The 24127-nt window shown below is 40.0% G+C and overlaps 1 protein-coding gene and 1 pseudogene across 3 annotated transcripts in view; both read right to left on the bottom strand.

Annotated features, from left to right (window-relative positions):
* Positions 1-11111: 11111 nt before the first annotated feature.
* Positions 11112-24127, bottom strand: part of ALCAM (activated leukocyte cell adhesion molecule) — a 214525-nt gene continuing 201509 nt past the window's right edge. For both annotated transcript variants that reach the window (XM_017530604.2, XM_017530606.2), the window contains 2 exons: positions 16118-16230; positions 11112-13545 (listed from right to left, as the gene is read on the bottom strand). In XM_017530604.2, the coding sequence (XP_017386093.1) occupies positions 16143-16230 (88 nt within the window). In that variant the 3' untranslated portion in view covers positions 11112-13545; positions 16118-16142. The remainder of the gene's footprint in view (positions 13546-16117; positions 16231-24127) is intronic.
* Positions 20012-23105, bottom strand: LOC108305824 (annotated as a pseudogene). The gene is made up of 2 exons (XR_001825901.1): positions 20437-23105; positions 20012-20304 (listed from the first exon to the last, which is right to left on the bottom strand). The product of XR_001825901.1 is annotated as a transforming acidic coiled-coil-containing protein 3-like (transcript).

Raw genomic sequence — 24127 nt, 5'->3', positions numbered from 1 at the left:
GAGAAAGAAAAATGCAGACCTTAGCATTGCTGAAATATAATAGTTAAAAAAAAAAAAAAAAACATTTTGCTTAACCATCATAGGCATGTGGAGAAAACTCATTACAGTAGTGAGTAGGTTGGCTGGAGTTACACGCTCTCCTCAATTACCATGTGTTCTGTGATATTTCTTCCTCTCTTCCCCTGCATTCTCACCTTTATCATTTCCTTTTTTCCTGTACTTTTTTACTGAGGGTCTATCGCAAACCGGATATTTCTAAGTATAGGTGCATGGAAGTCATTAGAAAATAAAATAACGATCACAACATTATTCAGCTGAATTTTAGTCTTACAGAAAGAGAAGCATTTGGATAATTGTAGGGACAAACAAAGGCATTTAGGTGAATGGGCTATTGCAAATAAGTCAAAATGTTGAAATAAAAAATATTTTTTCATACTATGAATATGGACTCTTCAGAAAGTGCTTTTCTGAACTCCACATTCCTTATTCACATGAATAGATTGTGTGTAGGTTTATATGTGTGCATTATACTTTCAAATCTAAATGTTTGCCAGGCGCGGTGGCTCATGCCCATAATTGCAGCACTTTGGGAGGCTGAGGCAGGTGGATTACCTGAGGTCAGGAGTTTGAGACCAGCCTGGCCACCAAGTGAAACCCCATCTCTACTTAAAAAAAAAAAATAGCTGGATGTCCTGGTGCATGTCTGTAATCCCAAGCTACTTGGGAGACTGAGGCAGAAGAATTGCTTGAACCTGGGAGGGAGAGGTTGCAATGAGCAGAGATTGTGCCACTGCACTATAGCCTAGGTGACAGAATGAGACTCCATCTCAAAAAAAACAAACAAACAAAAAAAACCCTAAATGCAGATGAAGCTACCTTCTATACAGAATATCAAGTATTCTTCAAGATGAACAAGAACAACTGCCTAAAATGATGATCAGTAAAATACAAAAATGGCACTAGCATGGAAAATGAAATTTAAATGAGGTTTATACTTCTCAAAGGTGTTATTTGTAACCTGGAATACCCTCTCATTTAGCACATGAGTTATTGGCTAACCAAGTTGCTCTTGGAGTCACTTTGCTGTCATTCAGGTGTGTTCTGAATTTTCTGTTTCCTCCTTAAATCCACAGAGAATGTGAGTATATCATCTCAGGATTCAGAGCAATTTTGAACTTGAAGTATTTCTTTGGATTCTTCATATACGAAAAAACTCTATTATGTGGTACGAGGGTTATTTTTTCTTTTGCTTGATATCACAGGCTAAAGAGCATATCATTTCTCAGCAATTTAAATTTAAATGAATTAGTGTGCTAACTTTGATTTGCTTCTTTTCCTTCACAACCACATATAGTAGTTTGCATTAATATAATTAATAATAAAGGGATTAGCAATCGCTAGCTTCTAAGGGAGGAACATGTCAGTGGTATTAAAAGTTGCATTTGGAATGATTATCCTTGCATGTTAATTATAAGCTGCCTGGATGCAGAGGAAGTTCAAGGAATTGATAGTCTAACTGTGTGTTATTTTAATTTCCGAAAAGATCCTTTAAGAAACGAATCACATCGTGATGTACTTTATAATCAGACCATGCATTAATTTAGATAGATGACCCCAAATCCTTTAAATCCACTATCACTGGCAATAATTACAAGGACTCTATAAGGCTGTTTGCTAAGTTTTGTATTGGACACAATGGAAGATGGATTTGTTTACAAAATTGAAATTGTAATTGGATACAATAGAAAGTTCATCTCATTAGTTGTAATGGTGGGATAATTTGTGCCATCCACTGCTTGGTTTGAGTGTAAGACATGCGTAAGAAGAAAAACAAAAGGAAAGGTAAGAAAGAAATTACCAGTAACAGTTCTTGTCTGCAATTGCCTCATTTCTTTTGGCATTCTCACTGATGTTACTTATGGCTCCATATTGCAGGTGATCATTTTTTCTTTGTTAAGCCGAGGCACAGAAGTAATAATGTGGCAAAAATGAGCAATTGCTAAATGTGTCGCTGTATTGTCCACTCAATGACTTTCAGTCCAAAGAGCCAGACCCACGATCAAAAAGGGCCTCGTATTTAAGTTCCCTGCCCCTGAATAGGAACTTGAGCAGGATTCATAAGTTTCTGGTTCACTCATAGGTAATAAACAGTTCTATAGTCACTTAAAATCCCAAAACATGAACTCAACTCAGTAAGGGTGTCCGAGATATTAATCAACAATTTAATCTTCTTTGTAAGGTGCGGCTTTCTCTTTTATTTCTTATAACTGAAACTTGGACACAGAAGTGAGGTCCGATTGCTCTTTTCCTCCATTGCTGCCCAATCCTTGCTTTGCATCCGCAGCTTTGATTCTCTCAACTTGAAGCATGAGGAAGGAGAAGGGAAAATAGCAGGGAGGTAGGAAGATTCTTGTTTGATGATGCTCTCAAAGTCTCTGGTCTGGGAGGATCTTTAAAGCTCTTTCATTACATTATTTAATTTTTCCCCCCCAACATAGCATACCATGTTATGTATGCAAAATAGACTAGGATACAAAGAAAGCAAGTAACTAAACTGAAAGAGGTGAAGTCACCTAAATGTCACTCCATCAGTCCTAGCTGGATTTGGTCACCTGTGTCCACGTTGTTGTTAACTGCAGTAGACCAGGATAAAGCAGATGAACTCATATACATTGAGTGCCTACTGTGTAGGAGGTACTGTTGAGACAGGATAGTTCCCTTGACCCCCTCTGTAGGTGGAAACTGGAGTGGGTTGTTTTACTCAGCGTGCTGCTGGCCACTCCTTAAGAGAGGGAGCATGTGATTGCACAAGCAAGTGTGGAAAATGGAGGGAATGTATGCTGGAACCAGCTGGTTGCTCCTCTCCGGCGGGAGCAGGCTCTGTGGGTGTGGGTACTGAGGCAGTGTCCAAGCCCCACCCTCTTGGTACCTGAGTGCTTGTTCATCCAGGAAGAATTGGGTCCTGTGAACCGATTGAAGGGTAGTATATGCAGAGGATTTTCTTGGGCAATGGATGTGGCTCTCAGTGGAATGGGGAGTTGGAGAAGGGGTGGTGTGGGAAGAAGGTGGCCTTTCCTTGACTCACTGTCTGAAGTTAGCCGTGTGTATCCATAGTCTCTGACACTCAGTTGCTGCTTCTTTGCTCAGCCCTCAGCAGCTTGTATCCTCAACGCTCAGGAGCTTGTACCCTCCCTTGCAAGCTGCTTGTGTTGCTCTGCCAGCTGAATTCTTTTTTATGGGTATAGGATAGGAATGTAGCAGGCCAAAAAAGCAACATTTGGGTGGAAAAATGAGGTCAGCTGTTTTCACTTAGGGCCGCAGTTCCAGGATTAAGGGGTAGTGTTTAGCCAGGAGTCAACCATTCTGTATCGCTGTGATCCTTTAGCTTGTGACAAATTTTGACATTGCCATCTACCCTGCTGACAGCAGCACAGATTTGACTTTGGCTAAAATGAGAAATGCTTCAGATATGTGGACATAATTTCCAGGAATTACTGCAAACAGCTAGGCCAACATTTGCATAAAGATTAATCTATTAAACCAAAAACCACCAGCAAGTAAGCAGCTCTCAGAAACTTTGCTTTCCCAATATGGGAAAAGATACTACTTGTGACTGTCATTAAAAAACAAACAAACAGAAAACAATTTTTAAATTTACTGTCTCTATCTTTGACCATCTCCTCTCTGTTGAATTGGGTTTCTCTGCTATGCAGTAATCTAATCTGTACTTGACAGTGGGCCCCAGAGTCCCTTCCCCTTTTTATAATTTTAAACAGAGTGTATTAGTCTGTCCTCATGCTGCTAATGAAGACATAGCAGAGACTGGGTAATTTATGAAGGAAATAGGTTTAATTGACTCACAGTTCCACATGGCTGGGGAGGCCTCACAATCATGGTGGAAGACAAAGGAGAAGCAAAGCCATGTCTTACATGGCATCAGGCAAGAGAGACAGCAGGGGAACTCCCATTTATAAAAGCATCAGATCGTGTGAGGCTTATTTACTACCATGAGAACAGTATGGGAGAGACTGCCCTCATGATTCAATTATCTCCAACTTGCCCTACCCTTGGCCATGGGGATTCATTACTACAATTCAAGGTGAGATTTAGGTAGTGACACAGCCAGACTATATCATAGGGTTTTGTTCTGTTGTCCAGCCTGGAGTGCATTGGTGTTGATCATAGCTCATTGCAGCCTTAAACTCCTAGGCTCAAGTGATCCTCCTGCCTCAGTCTTCTGAGTAGCTAAGATTATAGATGTGCACCATGACACCTGGCTTTTTGTGTGTTTGTGTGGATACAGTGTCTAGCTGTGTTTCCCAGGTTGGTCTGCAACTCCTGGCATCAAGAGATTCTGCCACCTTGGCCTCCCAGAATACTGGGATTGCAGGTGTGAGCCACCATGCTCAGCCCCCATTTCCTCTTTAATGTGTGCATTTTCTCCTTTAAAGAGCGTCAAGCTCTGACACAATTAGTATTGCTGCCATCCTACAGATGATGTAATTGAGGCTCAGGGGTTTAGGTGTTATGTTCAAGGTCTCACTTCTAATAAATTATAGATCCATAGTATTCATTTAGAAGTCCAATCAAAGTCTGCTTATTTCTAAGGGTCATGGTATTTCTACTAAATCATTAAATTCATCTGTCCCTCAAGAATGCCTGGTGCCATTTGGGAACACAAGAACAAAGCATGCCTGTCTCCCTCACATCGTTGTTACTGTTGCTTCATCTAGGATAATCTGAAAGCTTGAAGGAAAATGGGTGAGGATGTATGCATCCGTAAGTATGTTTCATAACTACTTCCCAAGTACATGTCAATTTAAAGAGACTATCCATATTATTTCCATCTCCTTTCCCTGAACCTTGTTGCTGAACAACTTTATAGATCTAGAGAATTGGTGTCTGAAATGTGAAAACATAAGGAAAAGGTTAATGAAAGCAGTGAGAAAACTTTTTTGAATTATTTTAGTCCTGTTGTCTGTGATCTTTTAGATTCATGTCTCCATTTAGTGTCTGGACACCTGAGTGCTTGCTGATTTGTATGATTGTTCTAATGACCATTGACATGAATCACTGAAAACCTAATTAGGCCTTTTGAGCTGAGAATATTTTTTAAGAGACTTTGACATTTGGTGAGGACTGTGGTGTCAGCAGAATATTTAGCCTGAATATAATTTCTAATTTGAGGAAAGGTATTGGCATGTAATTATGTGGACACAAAGAAAGAGTAATTGTATGAACCTATCTTGAACAGTGAACTTTTGGAACAATGAAAAGGGCAAATGTGGTCCAACCCAGGCAAAACATATCACATGCTTGGTCTGTCAAGAGGCTTGTGTATGATTTACATACTTAACAAAGATCTCTAAATTGCTACCTGGCATTACTACAACAGATTCTTATTTATTGATACTAAAGTATATTCAGTAGCATATTTCTATATGCTATAGGGTTGAGGGTTCTGGGTAGTGAATGTTGGTCCCAGGAAGGTCAAGGAGGAAGAAAGCATTTCACTAGCACAAAAGACTTATCAGTGGAGCTTTAACAAAATGTCTCTGACTTTTTATGGAATGACTGTTCTTGGTATTATCATGGCCAGTAAGTCAACCAGGAACTCAGTTGCCTGTGAAAAGGTGAACTAGTTAGTTATTGTTGCATAATAACAATGTAAAAGTGCACTGGTTTAAAAACAGCAATCATTTATTATTGTGACCCATATGTCTGTGAGGCAGCTGATGCAGGTTGGGCTTTAGTGACATTGGCTGGGCTTGCTCATGTGGCTCTGGGTTGACTAGCAGCTCTGCTCTAGGCTGGCCTTGAATGAGGTTAACTTATGTGGTACAGACCTGCTCTGTGCGTCTCTCAACCTCCTCTTGGAATTAGCAGGGTTATTTACTTCTGTTTTTCTCATGGCAGTGACAAATGCAAAAGGACAAGAGGAAACATAGTAGGCAGCTTCAGGCCGAGGCTCAGAACTAGTGGACTGTTACTTCCACATGATTTTGTTGGCCAAAGCAAATCACATGGCCCAATGCAGTGTTGAGAGGTGGGAAATTATGCTCTGACATTTTTGTGGGAGGAGGAGCTGCAAAGTCACATGGCAAAGGATATGGCTATAAGTAAGGGTAAAGAGTTAGGGAAACTAATGCAACAAATGGACCATTAAAGAAACAGCAGGATGCCTTTTGCAAAAGCATTTAACTTAAGGAGGCATCTTCTGGTACCTGCACAGACAGGGATGGCAGGAAAAGACTTACACTGTGGTAGCTTCCTCTAAGAAGCTGCTGCCTCCTCAGTCCAGAGAGCCATCCGTGCCCACCTGGGACTCACCCCAAAACTGAACACAAACTTCCCACTCTTGTAGAAGCCCTGGGAAAGAAAGGGAGAAAAGAAAATTTTCTTCTCTGAGAAGAAAATGTGAGCCAGGGACAAAACCAGTTGTGTTGACTGGTGCCGTTAGTTAGTCACAAGCTTCATCACACAAAGGCATCTTTTAGCAGAAGCTCAGTTAATTGCTATTATAAACAGATGTGATTTAAATCTGGAAATTCAAGCTGATTTAGAGACCCAAATCATAACTGAACCGTTCCCTATACTCATCCAAGTTTCCAAACCTCAGCTGCCCCATTCCGGACTTCAATTTTAAAAATGGAATGCAAACTATTTTGGTAAAGCCCAATTGACTTTGCTCCCAACCACAGGATTTCCCCCATTGGATCAAAAGCTTGGAAAAATCATTTTAAAGGAGAAATTGAGAAGCAGATTTCCCATTCATATCCTATACACACTTTCATATGTGATCTCCAATGATAAGAGTGAGGAATAAGGAGGCGAAACCAAAGAAGTGCCCCCCCCCCCGCACTGGGTTTTTTTTGGTGCAATGCCAGGTGCTGCTAGGCAATGATGCTGAGGGGACCAATGTAAAGTTCACTTCATCTATGGGCAGAAGCTTCGTGAAATCAACAATATTTCTCAGTCAGTGTAAACCTTTGAGATGAACACTGATTACATAAATTACTATTATTATCAGGACAACAAAAATATAGTTAAGTGCTGTGAAGTACATATTTGATATTTTAATGAGTTTATTATATTCAAGAAAACTTAAACCCAAACTAACGGAAGAGTAACAAAGCCACTACAGGCAGTCTTCTTCTTTTTTTTTTTTTTTTTTTTGAGATGGAGTTTTGCTCTTGTTGCCCAGGCTGGGGTGCAATGGTGCGATCTTGGCTCGCTGCAACCTCCGCCTTCGGGGTTCAAGCAATTCTTCTTCCTCAGCCTCCCAAGTAGCTGGAATTACAGGCTCCCCCACTATGCCCAGCTAATTTTTTGTGTTTTTAGTAAACATGGGGTTTCACTATGTTGGCCAGGCTGGTCTCGAACTCCTGATCTCAGGTAATCCGCCCACCTCAGCCTCCCAAAGCGTTGAGATCACAATCGTGAGCCACTGCACTCAGCTCTACAGGCAATCTTTTAATGACATTTCTCTGTAAATAGATCCATCAGTTAGGAACATGAGGGCAGATTGATGTGTTAAGTGGTGTTTATGACCAAAAACCCATCATCTTTTATGCAGCTCGTAGGCAGCTATTAGATATCAAAAACAAAGCTCTCTAAATTAAAAAAATATTATAAAAAGATTACTACTTTTGGTAGTAATTTAAAATATTTATAGTAAATAAAACTATTTAAATTATTTAAAAACCATTTAAAACTATTTAAAATATGTGTAGTTTTATTTATTACAAATAAAATTTACTATTTTATTATAGTAAATAAAACTACACATATTTTAAATAGTCCTTCTTGGACTCATGTTCAACAATAGGTTATAACTATTTGTCTTTCAGTTAGACTATTTGAAGGGTATTGGTAGACAATTATCTTCAAGCTTAGAAAAAGAAATTTAATTATGACCAACAATGTAGAAGCCCAAAATTTCAGAGCAAACTTGGTTTTTAGAAATGGTTTAGCATACAAGGAACGACCCTAATGCTTAGATATAAACCGTTTTGTAAAAGAAATATTCCATTTCCTTAATAAGTCATTCCAGGGAGAGTGTTGTGAATCAGTTTTGAAGCAGTAACCACATCTGATTTAACTAAAAATGTGGTTTCCTTACTGATGAGAATTCAAAGAATTACACACAGCTGTCCAAAACTGCTATCTCTGTGGAAGTCAAACTCTCAGATGTTATATGTATCAAGCTATGAATTTAAACTGCTAATTGAAGCTAAAATTACTAGGTCCTACCTGGGAAAGTAGAATCTAAAGAAAAATAATTTTGGGAAATCTTAAAATTTTATTTTGATTATTTAGCTCCGAATAGTCCAAATTGAATTGCTGAGAGCGTCCAAAGATACTTGTTTTTTTTCTTTTTTTTCCGGACAGGATCTTGCTCAGTTGCCTAAGCTGGAGTGTAGTGGAGCGATCACTGCAGCACCCACCTTCTGGGTTCAAGTGATCTACCCACCTCAGCCTCCCAAGTAGCTGGAACTACAGGCTTGTGCCACCACACCTGGCTAATTGTGTTTTTTGTAGAGATTGAGACAGAGTTTGCCATGTTGCCCAGGCTGGGATCAAGCAATCCTCCCACCTTGGCCTCCCAAAGTGTTGGGGATACAGGCGTGAACCACTATGCCTAACCTCACATTTTTCTTTTTTTAAATCAAATACTGTACTTTCTGGAGACTCTGGCCTTTGCTCTCTGATAATAAATGGTCTTTTGATGTATGTAAAAAAATTATTTAGAGCATCTGTGATATTGAGGCTCTCATTTGTTTCTTGGTAGTATAGAGATAATATGATTAGGTTTACTCATACAAATTTTATTTCGTCTATTGAGTCTAATTCACTATTGGACCTTTGACTTATGAATGCCTCCCATCAAAGGATCATGAATATTTCCATGGCTACTTTCTATTTGACAAATATTTTGTAGTCCTTCAAACAATTTCTTTTCTGAGAAGTAAATCCTATATTCTCTCTTCCAAAAACAAAAAAAAAGGTGGGGAGAGATTAACCCATAGTGTGTGCGTGTATGTGTTGTCTGCCTCTGTGTATTTGTGTGAATGTGCACACATCTATATACCTAACTGAAGATGTGTTCTCTCGTTTAGGGGCTTGATCATTACACGGTAAAACCTTTTCTAGAGACAGCCAATAAAAAGGGATAAGACAACTTGAGAATGAGATCTGCTTTTGGAGTCATTTGTCTGGTCATTGATTTTCCAATGCATAGTTGTGCATGTGAAAATCATTTATCAGGAAAATATTTGAGAAGTAGAATTAGGATAAAAAGAAGAAATTGGATTAGAATGAGGATGAACAGGTGAAGATAGGGTGCTAAGAAAAAAAAGAGCCCCAGTTTTCCAGCTTCATGTAAAAATAGAGTCTTTAAGAAAGTTTTAATGAAAAAGCCTACATGAGAAATATATGTTCAGTGTTTAACTGACGTATGCTATTGTGAAAGTATAATGCTTATACAGCCAAATATACTGCACTGACTTTTCAAATAGTGAGTTAGTTCCATTTAATTGCTTAGACATGAGATTAAAATGTAGCTAACATTTACACAGTCATTTATTTTCAAAGCAGTTTTAATATGTCTTATTTATAATCATATTACCTTGAATATCAATGGCAGTTACTAGAAAAACAAATAGGTTATTTAATACTAATCTATCTTTTTGTTAGTCTCTCTAAGTGTAGATAGATGTATATTCTTATAATGAGATAATAAACAATATAAAGAATTGACCCTGAACTTCAGCATCTTGGGCATGGATCCTGGCTCAACCGCTCTGTATCTGGAATTGTGACAAAGTTATTTACATTGTTTTCTTCTTTAAAATAGGCATCACGCCTCTCCTATCAGAGAAATTCAATGAAACATTATTTAAAACATGCACCAATACAATATCTGTCTCATCATAGGCACTTAGTATTTAATAGCCTATGTGATGCTTAAAAATATGATGTGGAGGCCCTGCGCGGTCGCTCACGCCTGTAATCCCAGCACTTTGGGAGGCTGAGGCAGGCGGATCAGGAGGTCAAGAGATTGAGACCATCCAGGCCAACATGGTGAAACCCCATCTCTACTAAAAAATACAAAAAATTAGCTGGGCGTGGTGGCGCACATCTGTAGTTCCAGCTATTCGGGAGGCTGAGGCAGGAGAATTGCTTGAACCCGGGAGGCAGAGGTTGCAGCGAGCTGGGATCGCGCCACTGCACTCAAGCATGGTGCCTGGTGACAGAGTGAGACTCTGTCTCAAAAAAAATATATATGATGTGGAATATATTATACATTCTAATAACATGTCTAATACGTTTAATCCAAATGCTGCTGAAAAGTTATGCAATTTTGCGCTTTTGAATGTTTTAAATATTTCAGAATAATCCTTTTATCAATGGTATAACCAGTTAATGTATTAATTAATGTTTTCTAATTTTATGTATTATGAAAAGGAGTATTTTTTAGAGAAACTTAGGGAACAGCGTAGCCTGGGGCAAGGATTTAGATCTAGTTTGATACCCAACTTATCTACTTTAAAGCTAAGTGCATTTGGGAATCATAAAGTTTCTCTAAACCTCAGGTTTTCAGCGTTAAATGAGGGGAATATTTAGTACTATTTACAACTGTTAACTGTTAATGTATGAATGACCCTAGCACATAGTATGAGCTCAATAAACATTAATTTCCTTCTATTATATACACAGCTGGCTTTACCTTATTTTGGAGGGAATACATTTCTTTGAAAGTTCAGGCCTGGGTAATTCCAAATGACAATCTGAATAGAATGTTATTGGCAGAGGTGAACAAATATGAAAATGTTTTCTTAATTAAGGTCCTAGGACAGTTACATGGGACACCCAAGAGTAGGTGTGATCCTATCATTGAAGACAGATGCATTCCAGAATCAATCACTGGTGAAATCCAGGACTTGCTAAGGTAGCGCACCTGAGATAGTAGGGAGGCATGGGGAACTTTATTTTTCTGTACTCCTTCTCCTGAAAGATAGAGTCACAGTGAGTTTTCCACTCTTTGATAAAGACAATCACTTTCCACACATGAACATTCTAATTTAGACAATAGTCAGACAACTTTGAGAGACCTGTGAAGACGTATTTCAGTTTTATTATCTTTTAGGTATAGACGGGTATGTTAATCCATTTCCACATACAATTCCTATAATCACATATAGGGAGTGAACCTTGAACCTGCAAAACCTGTTTCCTGTTGACAAAGAGTTAAGTTGGAGAGCCGAATCCTCAATCGTTGAAGATTTGGATTCTTTTTCTTCCAGCCTCTCTGTGCATGTGGCCGCCATTAAACAAGTAAGATTTCCTCTTTATCCAGGCACTGATGCGATGATAATAAAGTTGTCTCTTTTTTCCTGCCAAACTTTCTGCTTTCAGTCCAGAGCTCTGTTTCTCATGTTCTGCTCTCTAGGTTCTGACAGCTGTTTTGGACTCAATTAACCATTGCTAGTGGAAACCAAGAAACAATTGTAGCATAACCCTCTCTTTCTATTGTCATGTTGCTTCTTTCTGCAAATATATCTTAGAAGTTAGACTTTAAACCTTTGATCTCCCACACCAAAAGAAAAAATAATATTTATATGGAAGTAATTTTATTTTAGTGTTTGTGATTTATTGTGGAAAGCAGGTGTTTAAAAATTTTAGAATTTCTTCAACAAAATTCTAAAGAAAAAATAAAAAAGAAATCACAGTATTTACAGAGATAACAGAACGGCTTAGCCATGCAAAACAAATAACTTTGGTTTTTCCCCTTTTACTTTGGTTTAAATATTGACCAAGATTCAATTTTTTTTTCTGCCAAATAAAACTTCAATAAAAGTTTAGAGGCAAAATAACATATTTTCTTTTTCTCCCATAATATTTTATACAGCATCGAGTCTAAGAATATTTTATGCATTTAATCCATACCAATGCACTACAGGAAGCTTTTATTAAACGGAGTCACTATTGCCCAGACAGGAAATGGTTTACAAATGTACAATAACATATGTTTCTAAATAATGCAGAAGTGGCAAAATATTATTCCTATTCTCATCTGAATTTGATTTTCAATTTATTTTTCATTGCCTTTATAATTTTTTATTTCATGAGTCTAAGAAACAAACACCAGTTTTCCTTTTCCTTTCAAAGAACATAGTTCTATACCTAGAAATCTGATGCTCATTTATCTTCCCGTTAAAGTTGTGTAAATCCTGGGAAAGAAATGGCTATGCAGTGTTCTCCCAGAAACCAAGCTTCTGCTTGAAAGAGCAAAGTTTAAAAGTCAAGTCACAAGTAGCTATTGGCCCATATCCAGTCTACTTCAAAAATTTCCATTTATACTATCACCCTAAAAATTTCCTCAAGCATAAAACATGTTTATAAAGTTACAAATTTGAATGTAACTAAAGATACATAGACATTTTATTATTACACTTTCATGTACTGCTTGATAAATTATGTATCAGTTAAAAACACTAAATTATCTCAAGGTGCATTCAATATCTGTAGGGTAGTTAACAAAAACACACACGAAAAAAATATATATTCTATATTCTGTGGAAAATAACACAGCTTTGATAATGATCACTGTTAAAAACTCCAATTCTGATTGATATCTTTTTAATCATGAAATAGGTACAGTTTTAAGGCAGTGGATAACCCAAAGGATTTAACACCAATTTGTAATTACAGTGATTTACATTGTGATCTATGAAAGTGGGAATGTTGACCATGATTTTTCCAAACTGTTTCTCACACACTCTTGTGTTCTTTCCTTTTGACAGAAAATAATTTATTAGCAGGTGTCTGTAGAGGTTAAGTGCTACTAAATTCGGTTTTATGTCTTTTTCAGAATAGGTAAAATTGTCAGTTTAGGAGTACCTTTATGTATGTGTGTCTGTATGCATCTGTGATTTATTTCTGAGAGTCCGCTGGTGGCACATCAAAGAGCTGGCCCCTATGGTGCCTATCAGTATGACTCTCAGCCTCCCCTCCCTTGTGATAAAAATAATCACTTTTGATTAGGGCAATGTGAGTGTACCCAATCTTCACAAGCTGCCACCTTTGGGTTTTAGGTGCTTGTGAGAAAGTTTGGGGGATTACTGATAGCAATCAGAATCAGAAATGTACCTGCTCGGATTATCCATATAAACAATTGAAATAAAAACATTGTACATCAGATTAACAGCAACTCCCAGAACAAAGCTTACAGTGTATAAAAATAGCTACGTAAAAAATTTACATAAAAGGCAAACCAAAAAGAAAACCTCAGTGCAGACATTTACAGAAAAAAAAAATTGAACCAAACACAACATATGACCTATTATCATGGCTGCCAAAACTTGTTCTTACTGTTTGTAATTAAATTTCATTGTTTTACTTGAGATAATTCTCTAAAAACCTGTGACAGCTTGGTAGAATGAACTGCTTAATACTTGAACCATGAATTGCTGTCAATGTCTTTGTTTATATCTTAAATACAATCCACGTTCATGCTTCAATTGGTCTATATGATTTTTATCTCTGAAATGAAAAAAAGCATAATTTAGATAAGCTGCCATAGCAATAATTTTAAAAAAATCAATAGATAATTTGTACTGAAAGTAATTTAGTAAATTACTTTACAGGAGGGCCTTTTATAAAACTCCATTTTCCCCAAGCCCATCTATAATCTCAGGCATTGCTGCATCCATTCTACAAATAATTTTTGGAATTATTCAGTTTTTTTTTTTGTAAAGAATGCTTAATTAATACTAATAACACCAGTTTTTCCAAGAAAATATTTCATTGCCTTTCTCTTTTGGTTGAAAATACATCATTACTTCAAATCACACTATTTTGTGGTATTTGTCTTCAAGAACAGTTTTTCACTGAGAAGTTACTCTATACAGTTTTGAAGAAAACAGTAGTTAAAAATCTATGTTTACAAAGGACTGGGGAGAAGAACCCTAGAGAAGTACAAAAAACAAAGAAACAAAAAAAAAGTCATGTGGAAATGCCGCATACTTGACATCCAATGAAATGTAAGATAGAAAAGCAATCCAGTTCTGATTTCTTTCACCCCATCAGTGTAAAATCCTGGCTTTCAGATTTTAAAAAACAAGTCTTATTTCAATTATTGTATTGTCCTCTCCTGTGTGCATCCTTTTAAATACAATGCTTTCCTATGCCCCATCCTTAATATGGGATTAATTTGGATGAACCACTCAGATTGTTACTTGTGGTTTATTTATAATGAACCTGAAGTTTACTGTGGTGGTTGGGGCTTTTCATATCATATTGGTAAGCTACAGTGACAGTTACTCTAAAAGATACATGCAATAGTCCAAATGGCTCTTCTGTTTGCTTGGTTTAATGAACACAAATAAAAAGGAAAACCTCAAATTGCAAGTGGCAATGCCATGAAAACATAGCCTTTTTTGAGATTGTCTTAAAAATCACACACATACAGCTATTTTATATATAAATATATATAACATATGTAACAGACATATGCCTCTACATATGTGCATATAGATACATATATACATATACACACACATATACTACCTATAAATGCATATGCATATTTATATACACACATGCACAAGTTTGTTAGACTTTTCATTAAAATGATTTGGGATATTGACTGTATAAATACACTCAAACTTTTATTAAATTCCTAGATTAAAATTTTTTATTTTTTTATTTTTATGTTTTGAGACAGAATCTTATTCTGTGACCGAGATTGGAGTGCAGTGGTGCCATCTTGGCTCACTGCAACCCCCACCTGCTGGGTTCAAGTGATTCTCCTGCCTCAGCCACCTGAATAGCTAGGATTATAGGTGCCTGCCACCAAGCCTGGCTAATTTTTGTATTTTTAGTAAAGATGCAGGGTTTCGCCACGTTGGCCAGACGGGTCTCAAACTCCTGGCCTTCAGTGATCCACCCGCTTCAGCTTCCCAAAGTGTTGGGATTACAGCCGTGAGCCACCACACTAGGACTAAAATTTTTATATTTTAAAATTATTTTCATAATTCTTTCTTTAAAATAAATTTAAGGTATTAGAATCTGTTCTTATTGAACCCAAACACCAATTCAAAAAATAAAGCTTCTTTGCATTCAGAGTTTTTGCATTAAAATATAAAATACTAATTAAAGGTTAACATCTCATAGTTGGTTTTTATTATTCAGAGGATAATGACAATTTTGAGGAGGGAGTGGGGGAGACTTGTAAGTTTCCATTCTTCCAAAAACACTTTCTGAGTCACAGAAGTTTCTTTTGAAAAGCTCTCTTCCTGTGTTGAGAGGATGTGGAGAAACAGGAATGCTTTTATGCTGTTGGTGGGAGTGTAAATTAGTTCAATCATTGTGGAAGACAGCGTAGTGACTCCTCAAGGATGTAGAACCAGAAATACCATTTGACCCAGCAATCCCATTACTGGGTATAATATAAACCCAATATTGCTGGGAATTTATAAACCCAAAGGATTATAAATCATTCTGCTGTAAAGACACATGCACACAAATGTTCATTGCAGCACTATTCACAATAGCAAAGACTGGGAACCAACCCAAATGACCATCAATGATAAACTGGATAAAAAAAAGATGACACATATACACCACGGAATACTATGCAGCCATAAAAAAGGATGAGTTCATGTCCTTTGCAGGGACATGGATGAAACTAGAAACCATCATTCTCAGCAAACTAACACAAGAACAGAAAACCAAACACCACATATTCTCACTCATAGGTGGGAGTTGAGCAATGAGAACACATGGACACAGGGAGGGGAACATCACATACCGGGGCCTGTCAGGCGGTGGGGGGCTAGGGGAGGAATAGCATTAGGATAAATACCTAATGTAGATGATGGGTTAATGGGTGCAGCAAACCACCATGGTACATGTATACCTTTGTAAGAAACCTGCACATTGTGCACATGTATCCCAGAACTTAAAGTATAATAATAATATCAAAAAAGAAGAACTATCTTCCTGTTTTGAAAGCTGTAATTATGGAGCATCTTAACATAAAACTTTTCATCTTTAAGGATGTTTCCTACTTTTCAGGGAATTATTTCTATGAACCTCAATGCAGACTGCTCACCTGGACAACTAGAACAGTTTCTCTCTTAGGCTTCAGTTTTGTGATTGTTTTCTTCTAACTTTTTGTTTTCTTCCATATTACCAAGGTCCTTGTTTACATGTTTTGATGCAGTCCTGCAAGAGATTAAATAAACTTCATTACATTGACACATACATGTTCACCTTTTATATTTAAGATTTGAATTAATGAGTCTTTGAAAAGCAAATGTTTTACAGAAAACTGGTAGGCAAAAATTTTCACATCTGTGAGCCTTGACTGATAACGAAGCACATTCTAGTGAAATTAGCTTGGTGATGAGGTTGCAGTCAATGTATGCTAAGAGAAAAAAAGCAATTATTTTGAACAGACTGTACAACACCTTGATGCATCATGTTTTCAGCTAGGTTATTTTTCTCTCCACTTCCTTTGAAGTAACTCATCATTTGATAGTGTAAATTTTCATTCTAAGCAAATTTTCTGCAAAAAAAATTTCTTAGGACATTTCACTGAGGACTTTTCCCTTTGGTATTCCCTATAATGTATCCCAGTTGAGCCAACGCCCTATGTCTATCTTTATGGATTCTGTTTTACTGAATACATAAAAAACAAGATTATTGAGATCAAGTTTATGACAGAACATTGACAAGAGAAGCTACAGCAACTCTAACATGGCTAGTTCTCAAATTGTGGTCCCCAGACCAGCATTATCAGCATCCCCTGTGAACTTGAGAGAAATGCTAATTCTTGGGGACAGCAGAACTACAGAAACAGAAACAGAAACTGTGGGGATGGGACCTGTGATCTCTCTTAAACAACTCCTGGTGATTCCGCTGCTTGCCACAGTTTGAAAACCAATGCCTTAATGGCTACTTTGATTACACATGCCTAGACTCTATTCTTTAAGAAATAAAATCAGGTTTTCTTAATTACACAATTAAGGTTTTGTAGGTAACTAGGGGAAAGCAGAACAAATGGTAGCTGTATATCCAAGAGTGGATCACCCCCTTCTTCCCTTCCTCCCTTCCTTCCTTTCCTCCCAGCATCCAGGATAAAAGACAGCTGCAGACATTATATGCCCTTCCAGTCAATTCCTGCCCAAAAGCTGCTACAACCTGACTTCTCACATAACAGCTTTACCTGCAATGGTAATTTGTACGTAAATGGAATCATCTCACCTGTATTCATTTGTGTTTGCCTTTTATTTAAACTAAACCATAAGTTTGGGACATTCATATATAATGGCGCATATGATTATAGATTGTTCATTCTCTTTGGTCTATAGGGTGTCATAGGGTGAATAAAACAAAATTTATTTATTTATTTGACTGGTGATTGCTATTCTTGTTCTTTCTTTCTTTTGGAATTTCAATTTTATACATATCTCAGACATTGTGTGTGTGTCCACATGTTTCTTATGCTGTTTGTCGTGGCTATTCTTTTTCCTCTCAGTGCTTCAATCTGGGTGTTTTCTGTTGACGTGTATTCTAGTTTCCTTCTCCCGGGCTCTGCTGTGGCCCATCTGTGTTAGATTCATCCATTGAAAACTTAGTGTTTAATATAATGTCTTTCAGTTCCAAAATGTCAATTTTACCCTTAATCAAGTTGACATTTTGGAACTGAAAGATATAATTCTTTTTCTCTTTTCAATTATTGCTTTTCAATTCTCTATTCCTTTGATCTCTTTTGAGTATCTTTTCTTACACATTTTCTTCTATGTTATTTATAGTTATTTTCATTGCCTTATCTATTAATATTGAAACAATTACAATTTTCAAATAATTCAGTTGTTTGCTTCTCTTTTTCTCTTGATTGTTGGTTGTATTTTCTTGACTCTTTGCATATCTTGTCCTTTTTAATTTTGCTGACCCTATGAACAATAGATCTAGAGACTCCGCAGAACATTATTTTCTATCAGATATGGCTCCCCCTTTCCTTTGTTAGGCCAAGGGGCTGATTACCACAATTCTATCAGGTATTGACCTAAGTGGGAGCCCCACTGCAATTTTAGTAAAATTTGGTCTACCTTTGGCTTGCTCCTATTCTTAAAGCATGGTTCTTTCAGGCTTCTAATTGACATCCTAGAAAGTATCCCTTTCTTTAGCTCTAAAAATGCAGCGAAATCCAGCTTTTTCCTTCAAGCTCTTAGCTCAGTTCTCCATCAATTTCCCCCATGAAACACTGAGATGTGGGAAATCTCTAGTTTCGTTGACTTGACCATAAGGTCTTTGAGATAATAGCAATGTTATATTTATATTTTATCCATAGCACAGTGACTAGAACGTGGTAGGCATCCAAAAGATCATTATTCTACTAAGATGAACTGACATGATACTTTATGACTATCTCCTTCTACTGTTCCTTAACATATTAGTGCTCACCAATATGAAGTCCATACATACCCAGCTGCTTTTTTTGCAAGCAGGTAGACAGAATACCACATTGAAATGACAAACTTGAGTGATTCTTAATCCAACCTTTCCAGATAGTTCTGCACAGAATCATACGCACAAACAAGTCTTTAATTATTCTAATATCTACTAACTATATATTCTAATAAGTATAATGTCTATAACTGTAAGATATTGTGGCAATTTTAAGAAGCCACATAGTCCACAAAATCCCTGCTCTCTTCTGTTTTCTTCCCCTTGTCTTCTGTCACCTACCCCTCTAATTTTTTCTCCTTTCCATTCCTCCTTTCTTTTTCTCTCTACTTCTTCTTTTGCTTCCTCTTTTTGTCTGTTTTTTTTTTTTTTTAAATCCACTTCATTATCTGCTACTCCTTTTATCTAAAAGAAGAATTATAACTTGTTTGGAGCAACTAGAGAGTGATAGATAAAAAGTCAACATTCAGTAGGTAAATCCTAGTATTTTATAGGATTTTAAAAATCAACAGTGTAATACATTATGACAGTGACTACTGAAATGTAAATTGCGATTTTAATTTTTTTCAACTTGTCTTGACCTATATGGTAAGAATAAAGCCATATTCTCGCTGAGTGTGCAAATGATTTCACAACCTTGAAATAAAGCATGGACTACAAGGAATTTTGTTTTGAGTAATACTGAGAAAAAAAAACCCAAATTGTATTTTGTTAGCGCTTATATTTATAACAATGATAAACCCTCAGAAAAGTACACAATGAACTATTTGACTGTTTGAGAGTGATAAAAATAAAGTAGAAATTGAGAGAAAATTTTCATGGCTTTTCCTCTGAGGGCACTTCTCAGCTTGGGAGGCATGGACTAAGTAGAACAAAAGCTGGAAATCAAGGGGAGAAAAGTCTTAGACAGGAGACAGTCACAGTGTGGCAAGAATTCCAAATTTGTGTACACACTATGGTAAGCTCCTTGGATGACTCCCTGAACAGCATGTGTGGGAGAAATTTTAAAAAGCTTAGTGGAAAGCAATATCAGAAGGCTTAGAAACCTGACAGATTTTTAGGTACTACCCGCACAGTTTGGAGTTGAACTTCACCAAGCCAGAAATGCTTAGCAAACACATCAGCCTTTGTACTGAAACCCCAGAAAAACCAAGAAAGACTATATGTCAGAACTTGACATTCAGGTTGTGTACAGTGGCTCATACCTATAATCTTAGCACTTTGGAAGGCCAAAGTGGGTGGATCACTTGAGTTCAGGAGTTCAAGACCAGCCTGGCCAACATGGTAAAACCCCTTCTCTATTAAAAATACAAAATTGGCCAGGCACATTAACGTGTACCTATAATCCCAGCTACTTAGGGCTCCGAAGCAGAAGAATTGCTTGAACTGGGAGATGGAGGTTGCAGTGAGCTATTATTGTGCCATTGCACTCCAGCCTAGGTGACAGAGTGAGACTCCCTCTCAAAAAAAAAAAAAAAAAGTACTAGACATGTATCCTAAGACAGACATGGAATACAAACTGTAAAATTAACCATCACAAGGGCAATGTGTGATGTAGAGCAATTAGCCAGGCAAACGCTTCCGCCTGGGCCTTGCTCCAGACCTGGGCGATCTCCTCCTTTGCCAGCTGCAGCTCCTCATTGGCGTGGGCCTTCAGGGCCTGGTACCTCTGGCCTGCCTGGGTGATCCTCGCCAGGTAATCCTCCACACACTTCTTGAGTGACTCTTCGTTCTTGCGGTAGCCCTCAATCACCTCCTGTTTCTCAAAGCGCTTGAAGAGGTCAGAGAAGGACTTCTCCATGGAGTTCAGATCCGCAGTCAGCTGGTCTTTTTCTTTTTTTTTTTTTTTTTAAGATGGGGTTTCACCATGATGGCCAGGCTGGTCTTGAACTCCTGACCTCAGGTGATCCACCCACCTCAGCCTCCCAAAGTGCTAGGATTACAGGCGTGAGCCACCACACCCGGCTAGCTGGTCTTTTTCTTTTAGAACTTTCTGGATGCCAGCTTTGGCAAGTTCCTTCTGTTTCTGAGCCTCCTCCATGACCTGGCATGTGACCTCCTCGAACCTGTCCATGATCATCCCCAGCTCTAGGTGCTTCCTGTGGAGCTCTTCGCACCTGCCCCTCAGCTCCTCACACCTGCCCCTCAGCTCCTCGTTCTCCTCCTGCGTCACCTTTACCGCCGCGTCCAGGTCCTTCTGGCTGTACTGCGGCAGGTCTACTATAGGCCCGGTGGACAGTGGTGGGCCCCCAGGCGCGGGCCCCCAGGCGCGGGCACCCCTGGGGGTGGGTCTGGCACCAGAGCATCCAGTGCTCCCAAGAAATCCAACTCCACAAGCGCGGCTTCCCGCGGACTTCCTGACAGAGGCTCCTCCGCACCGTGCGTGCTGCTGGTCTCCGTGGCCACGGGCCCTGGTCTTTGAGGACTGTCCTTCAGGAGAGGTCGAACTTGAGGTATAAGGACTGCTTCCTCAAGGCCGATTCCTTAAACGAGGAAGCTCCAAACTTCTCCAGGTAATCCGCCTCCGCCCCTGTGCCTAGAACCTCAGCGGGGTCTCCGAAGCTCTTCTCTCTCAGCTCCTGCTGATGGGTGGGTTCTGGCTCAGTGTCCGGACAGCCTGTGGGAAGCGAGGTGCCAGCAGAGTTCGAGGCTCTCTCCTTGCTCTCTGCTCCTGGGGTCCCAGCTGCCAACGGCACCACAGGTGTGTCCTCTGCTGAGGCCGAAAGCAGCTGCTGGCTCAGATGGGAGCCCGGCTCCTCCGTGGGACTCCGCGGTTCAGCCCCCTGGCCTGGTCTTGGGGCTTTCGGGGGGCTGGGCCTCTCTGCAACCAGACTTGGTGCCACCTCCGAACGGGGTGAAGTCTGGGTACTTCATCTTCTCCCAGTCGAGGTGGAAAGAGCCGCGAGAAGCCAGCTCCGGGGGCTCGTCTCCTCCTCCACTCCCACCGACCTCTTCCAACACCGCGGGGCCTGCTGCTGCCCTGCCGCCACTCTCCTCAAGGGAGGCTTGAGGCCGGATCTCTCTCCCCGTCTTTTTGGTGGGGGTGCCCTTTTGCTGGTGGCGCCATCGGAGCAATCAAATTCAAGTTTTATGGGTCCAGTCCTCGAGGAGCTAGCCATCTGACCTGAAGCCGCTTCCTCCAGAGGACTCAGGGTCGGGGCTGTGCTCTCAGTAGCAGAGGTGTGCGCACAGGTAAGGGTCTGCGTGCCACCTGCTGGCATGGGGCCTCGCCAGGCAGACCCCCCAGGAGGTGCTCCTCCACGTGCTTCCTCAGGGATCACACCAGGAGGCCAAGTGGCCACTGCTGTGGGCGCAGAGACCCCGCCAGGCCTGCATTTCTCCTCGGCTCTGTGTGGAGGCTCCGCTCTATGCTGGGAATCTGTCCTGGGAGGGTCTTCTAGGGGCTCAGAGGTGGGTGTCATTCTCTTGTCTAAGGAATGAGAACTAACGTTTTCCTCCAAGGCTTGCTCAGGGCTGCCAGACAGTTTTCCTGGAGACACCATTTGGTTTTCAGAACTTCCTGGGCTCTGGGGAGAGCTTGAGCAGTCCAGGTCAGCCAGGGCGCCCGTGCCAGGCTCGCCGGAGCTGCCACTCCCAAAGGTTGGGCCTGCATCCTCCAGAGGGTCGGTGTCAGACTCCACTGGTTTCTGGATAATTCCATGAGTAGTTTTGGCATCCACTGCCTTGATAAGCTGTTGGTTCTCCTTCTGTGTCCATCCCGGGTGAGAGTTTTCCAGTTCCAGGGTGCCACCCTGAGCCAAAGGAGCCTCGAGTTTGCTGGCTATGCTAGGACTTAGAATCCTGTGCGTCTGCGGATCCAGAAGAGGTGTCTGAAAAGTCACCTTCATAGCTTTGGCCAGGTTCTTGGGTGGCACATTTTCTTTCTGTGACTCACAGGGAGCAGACGATCTTCTGGTAACTTCCAGTGGCGAAAACAGGAAGTCGCAGTTTTCTGTACTTTTTTCACCGCTGATATTTTTGTTAAGACCTGCAGACTCATTCTGGTGATGGTGGACACCTGGGAGGCTGTGATTTGAAGAGCAAAGTTGGGGAGGGTCCTGGAGAAGAAGGAGGGGGCAGCCGGGGCAAGTCGGTGCTGTGGCTTGAGAAGCCCACTGTGGTGCTCTGTGTGGGTGGGGAGGGAAGCAAGGAAACCACAGGCTTCTGCAGCCCGAGGCGGAGAGGCCAGACCAGACCCGAGCCCGGCCCCTGGCGCAAATGGGACTTCCAGACGACGCTTAGGTTTTTGGCCTGAACAACTGGGGACAGGGCAGGGGAAGGGGTGCTGGATCGCTGGGGGACCCGCAAGCCTGGAACTCAGGGAGAAAGTGACTCAGAGGAAGCCTTTCCACGGCCTGGAGGAGCGCGGGAGAGCAGCAGGCCCAGCCTTGATCAGGCGGGGCTTTTACTGACTATGGAGCCACTGGGGGTGGGGGGCCCTGGGCAGACAAGGGACCAGCCCCAGGCTGGTGCTTTCATTTTACCCCAGAGCACAGAGGGCTGCGGCGCGGAGGAGGAGGCAGCGGGGCTGCGGCTGCGGGGAAGTGGTCGGTCCCCTGCTGAAATTTTTTACAAATTTTCAAAAGCAGTGAAAAATAATATCCAATGACTTCTTTTTTTCTCCAGAGATGGGGTCTTGCTATGTTGCCCAGGCTGGAGTGCAGTGGTACAATTATAGCTCACTGCAGCCTTGGACTCTTGGACTCTTATTTTTTTTCTTTCCAGACAGAGTCTTGCTCTGTGGCCAGGCTGGAGTGCAGTGATGCAATCTTGGCTCACTGCAACCTCTGCCTCCCAGGTTCAAGCGATTCCCATGTTTCAGCCTCCTGCATAGCTGGGATCACAGGCGTGTGGCACCATGCCCAGCTACGTTCTGTATTTTTAGCAGGGACAGGTTTTTGCCATGTTGGGCAGGCTTGTTTCAAACTCCTGGCATCAAGCAATCTGCCCGCCTCAGACTCCCAAAGTGGTGGGATTACAAATGTGATCCACCTGCCCGGCTGATAAGCTTGTGTAGCTAGGACTACAGGTGTGCGTTATCACACCTGGCCAAAATCCAATGACTCCTCATTAAAAACAAGACAAGCCAGAAGGCAATGGGACATCTGTAAGGTGCTCAATATTCTAATAAGAAGTATCAACGTAGAAGTCTGTACCCATGAAAATATCAAACAAAATTAAAAATGAAATAAGAATATTATCATAAAAACAAAATCTCTGACAATTTATTGGTGGTAGACATGCATTCCCAGTAATGTTAAAGGAGGTTTTTCAGAATGAAACTGATATCAGACAAAAGCTCAGATTTATTAAAAATAAGTAGAGTGCTGGAAGGAGTAAATAAATAGATACAAAAGAAAGTTTTCTCAAAGTTTTTAACTTTTAAAACAGATAATAGACTCCAGAGCATAAAATAATGGCTGCTTGTGAGGCTTAGTACTTAGAAGTAAGATAAATAACAGCAATAGTAAAAAATGCTTGAAGGGGAAATGGAAGTGTATGCTTATTGCCTTCTAATATTACACGTGAAGTGAATTTGTATAATTTAAAAAAAGTCAGTAGGGGTGAGAAGATTTAAACAAACTATTATTTGCTTTAACCTAATTGACAATTACAGAACACTAAACCCAAAAACCCCCAACAAGTTTTT

The sequence above is a fragment of the Cebus imitator genome, unplaced genomic scaffold (genome assembly GCF_001604975.1).
Source record: "Cebus imitator isolate Cc_AM_T3 unplaced genomic scaffold, Cebus_imitator-1.0 Scaffold67, whole genome shotgun sequence".
NCBI lineage: Eukaryota > Metazoa > Chordata > Mammalia > Primates > Cebidae > Cebus > Cebus imitator.
Note: the sequence above shows the minus strand (reverse complement) of the source record. Positions and strands in the feature narration are given on the sequence as shown.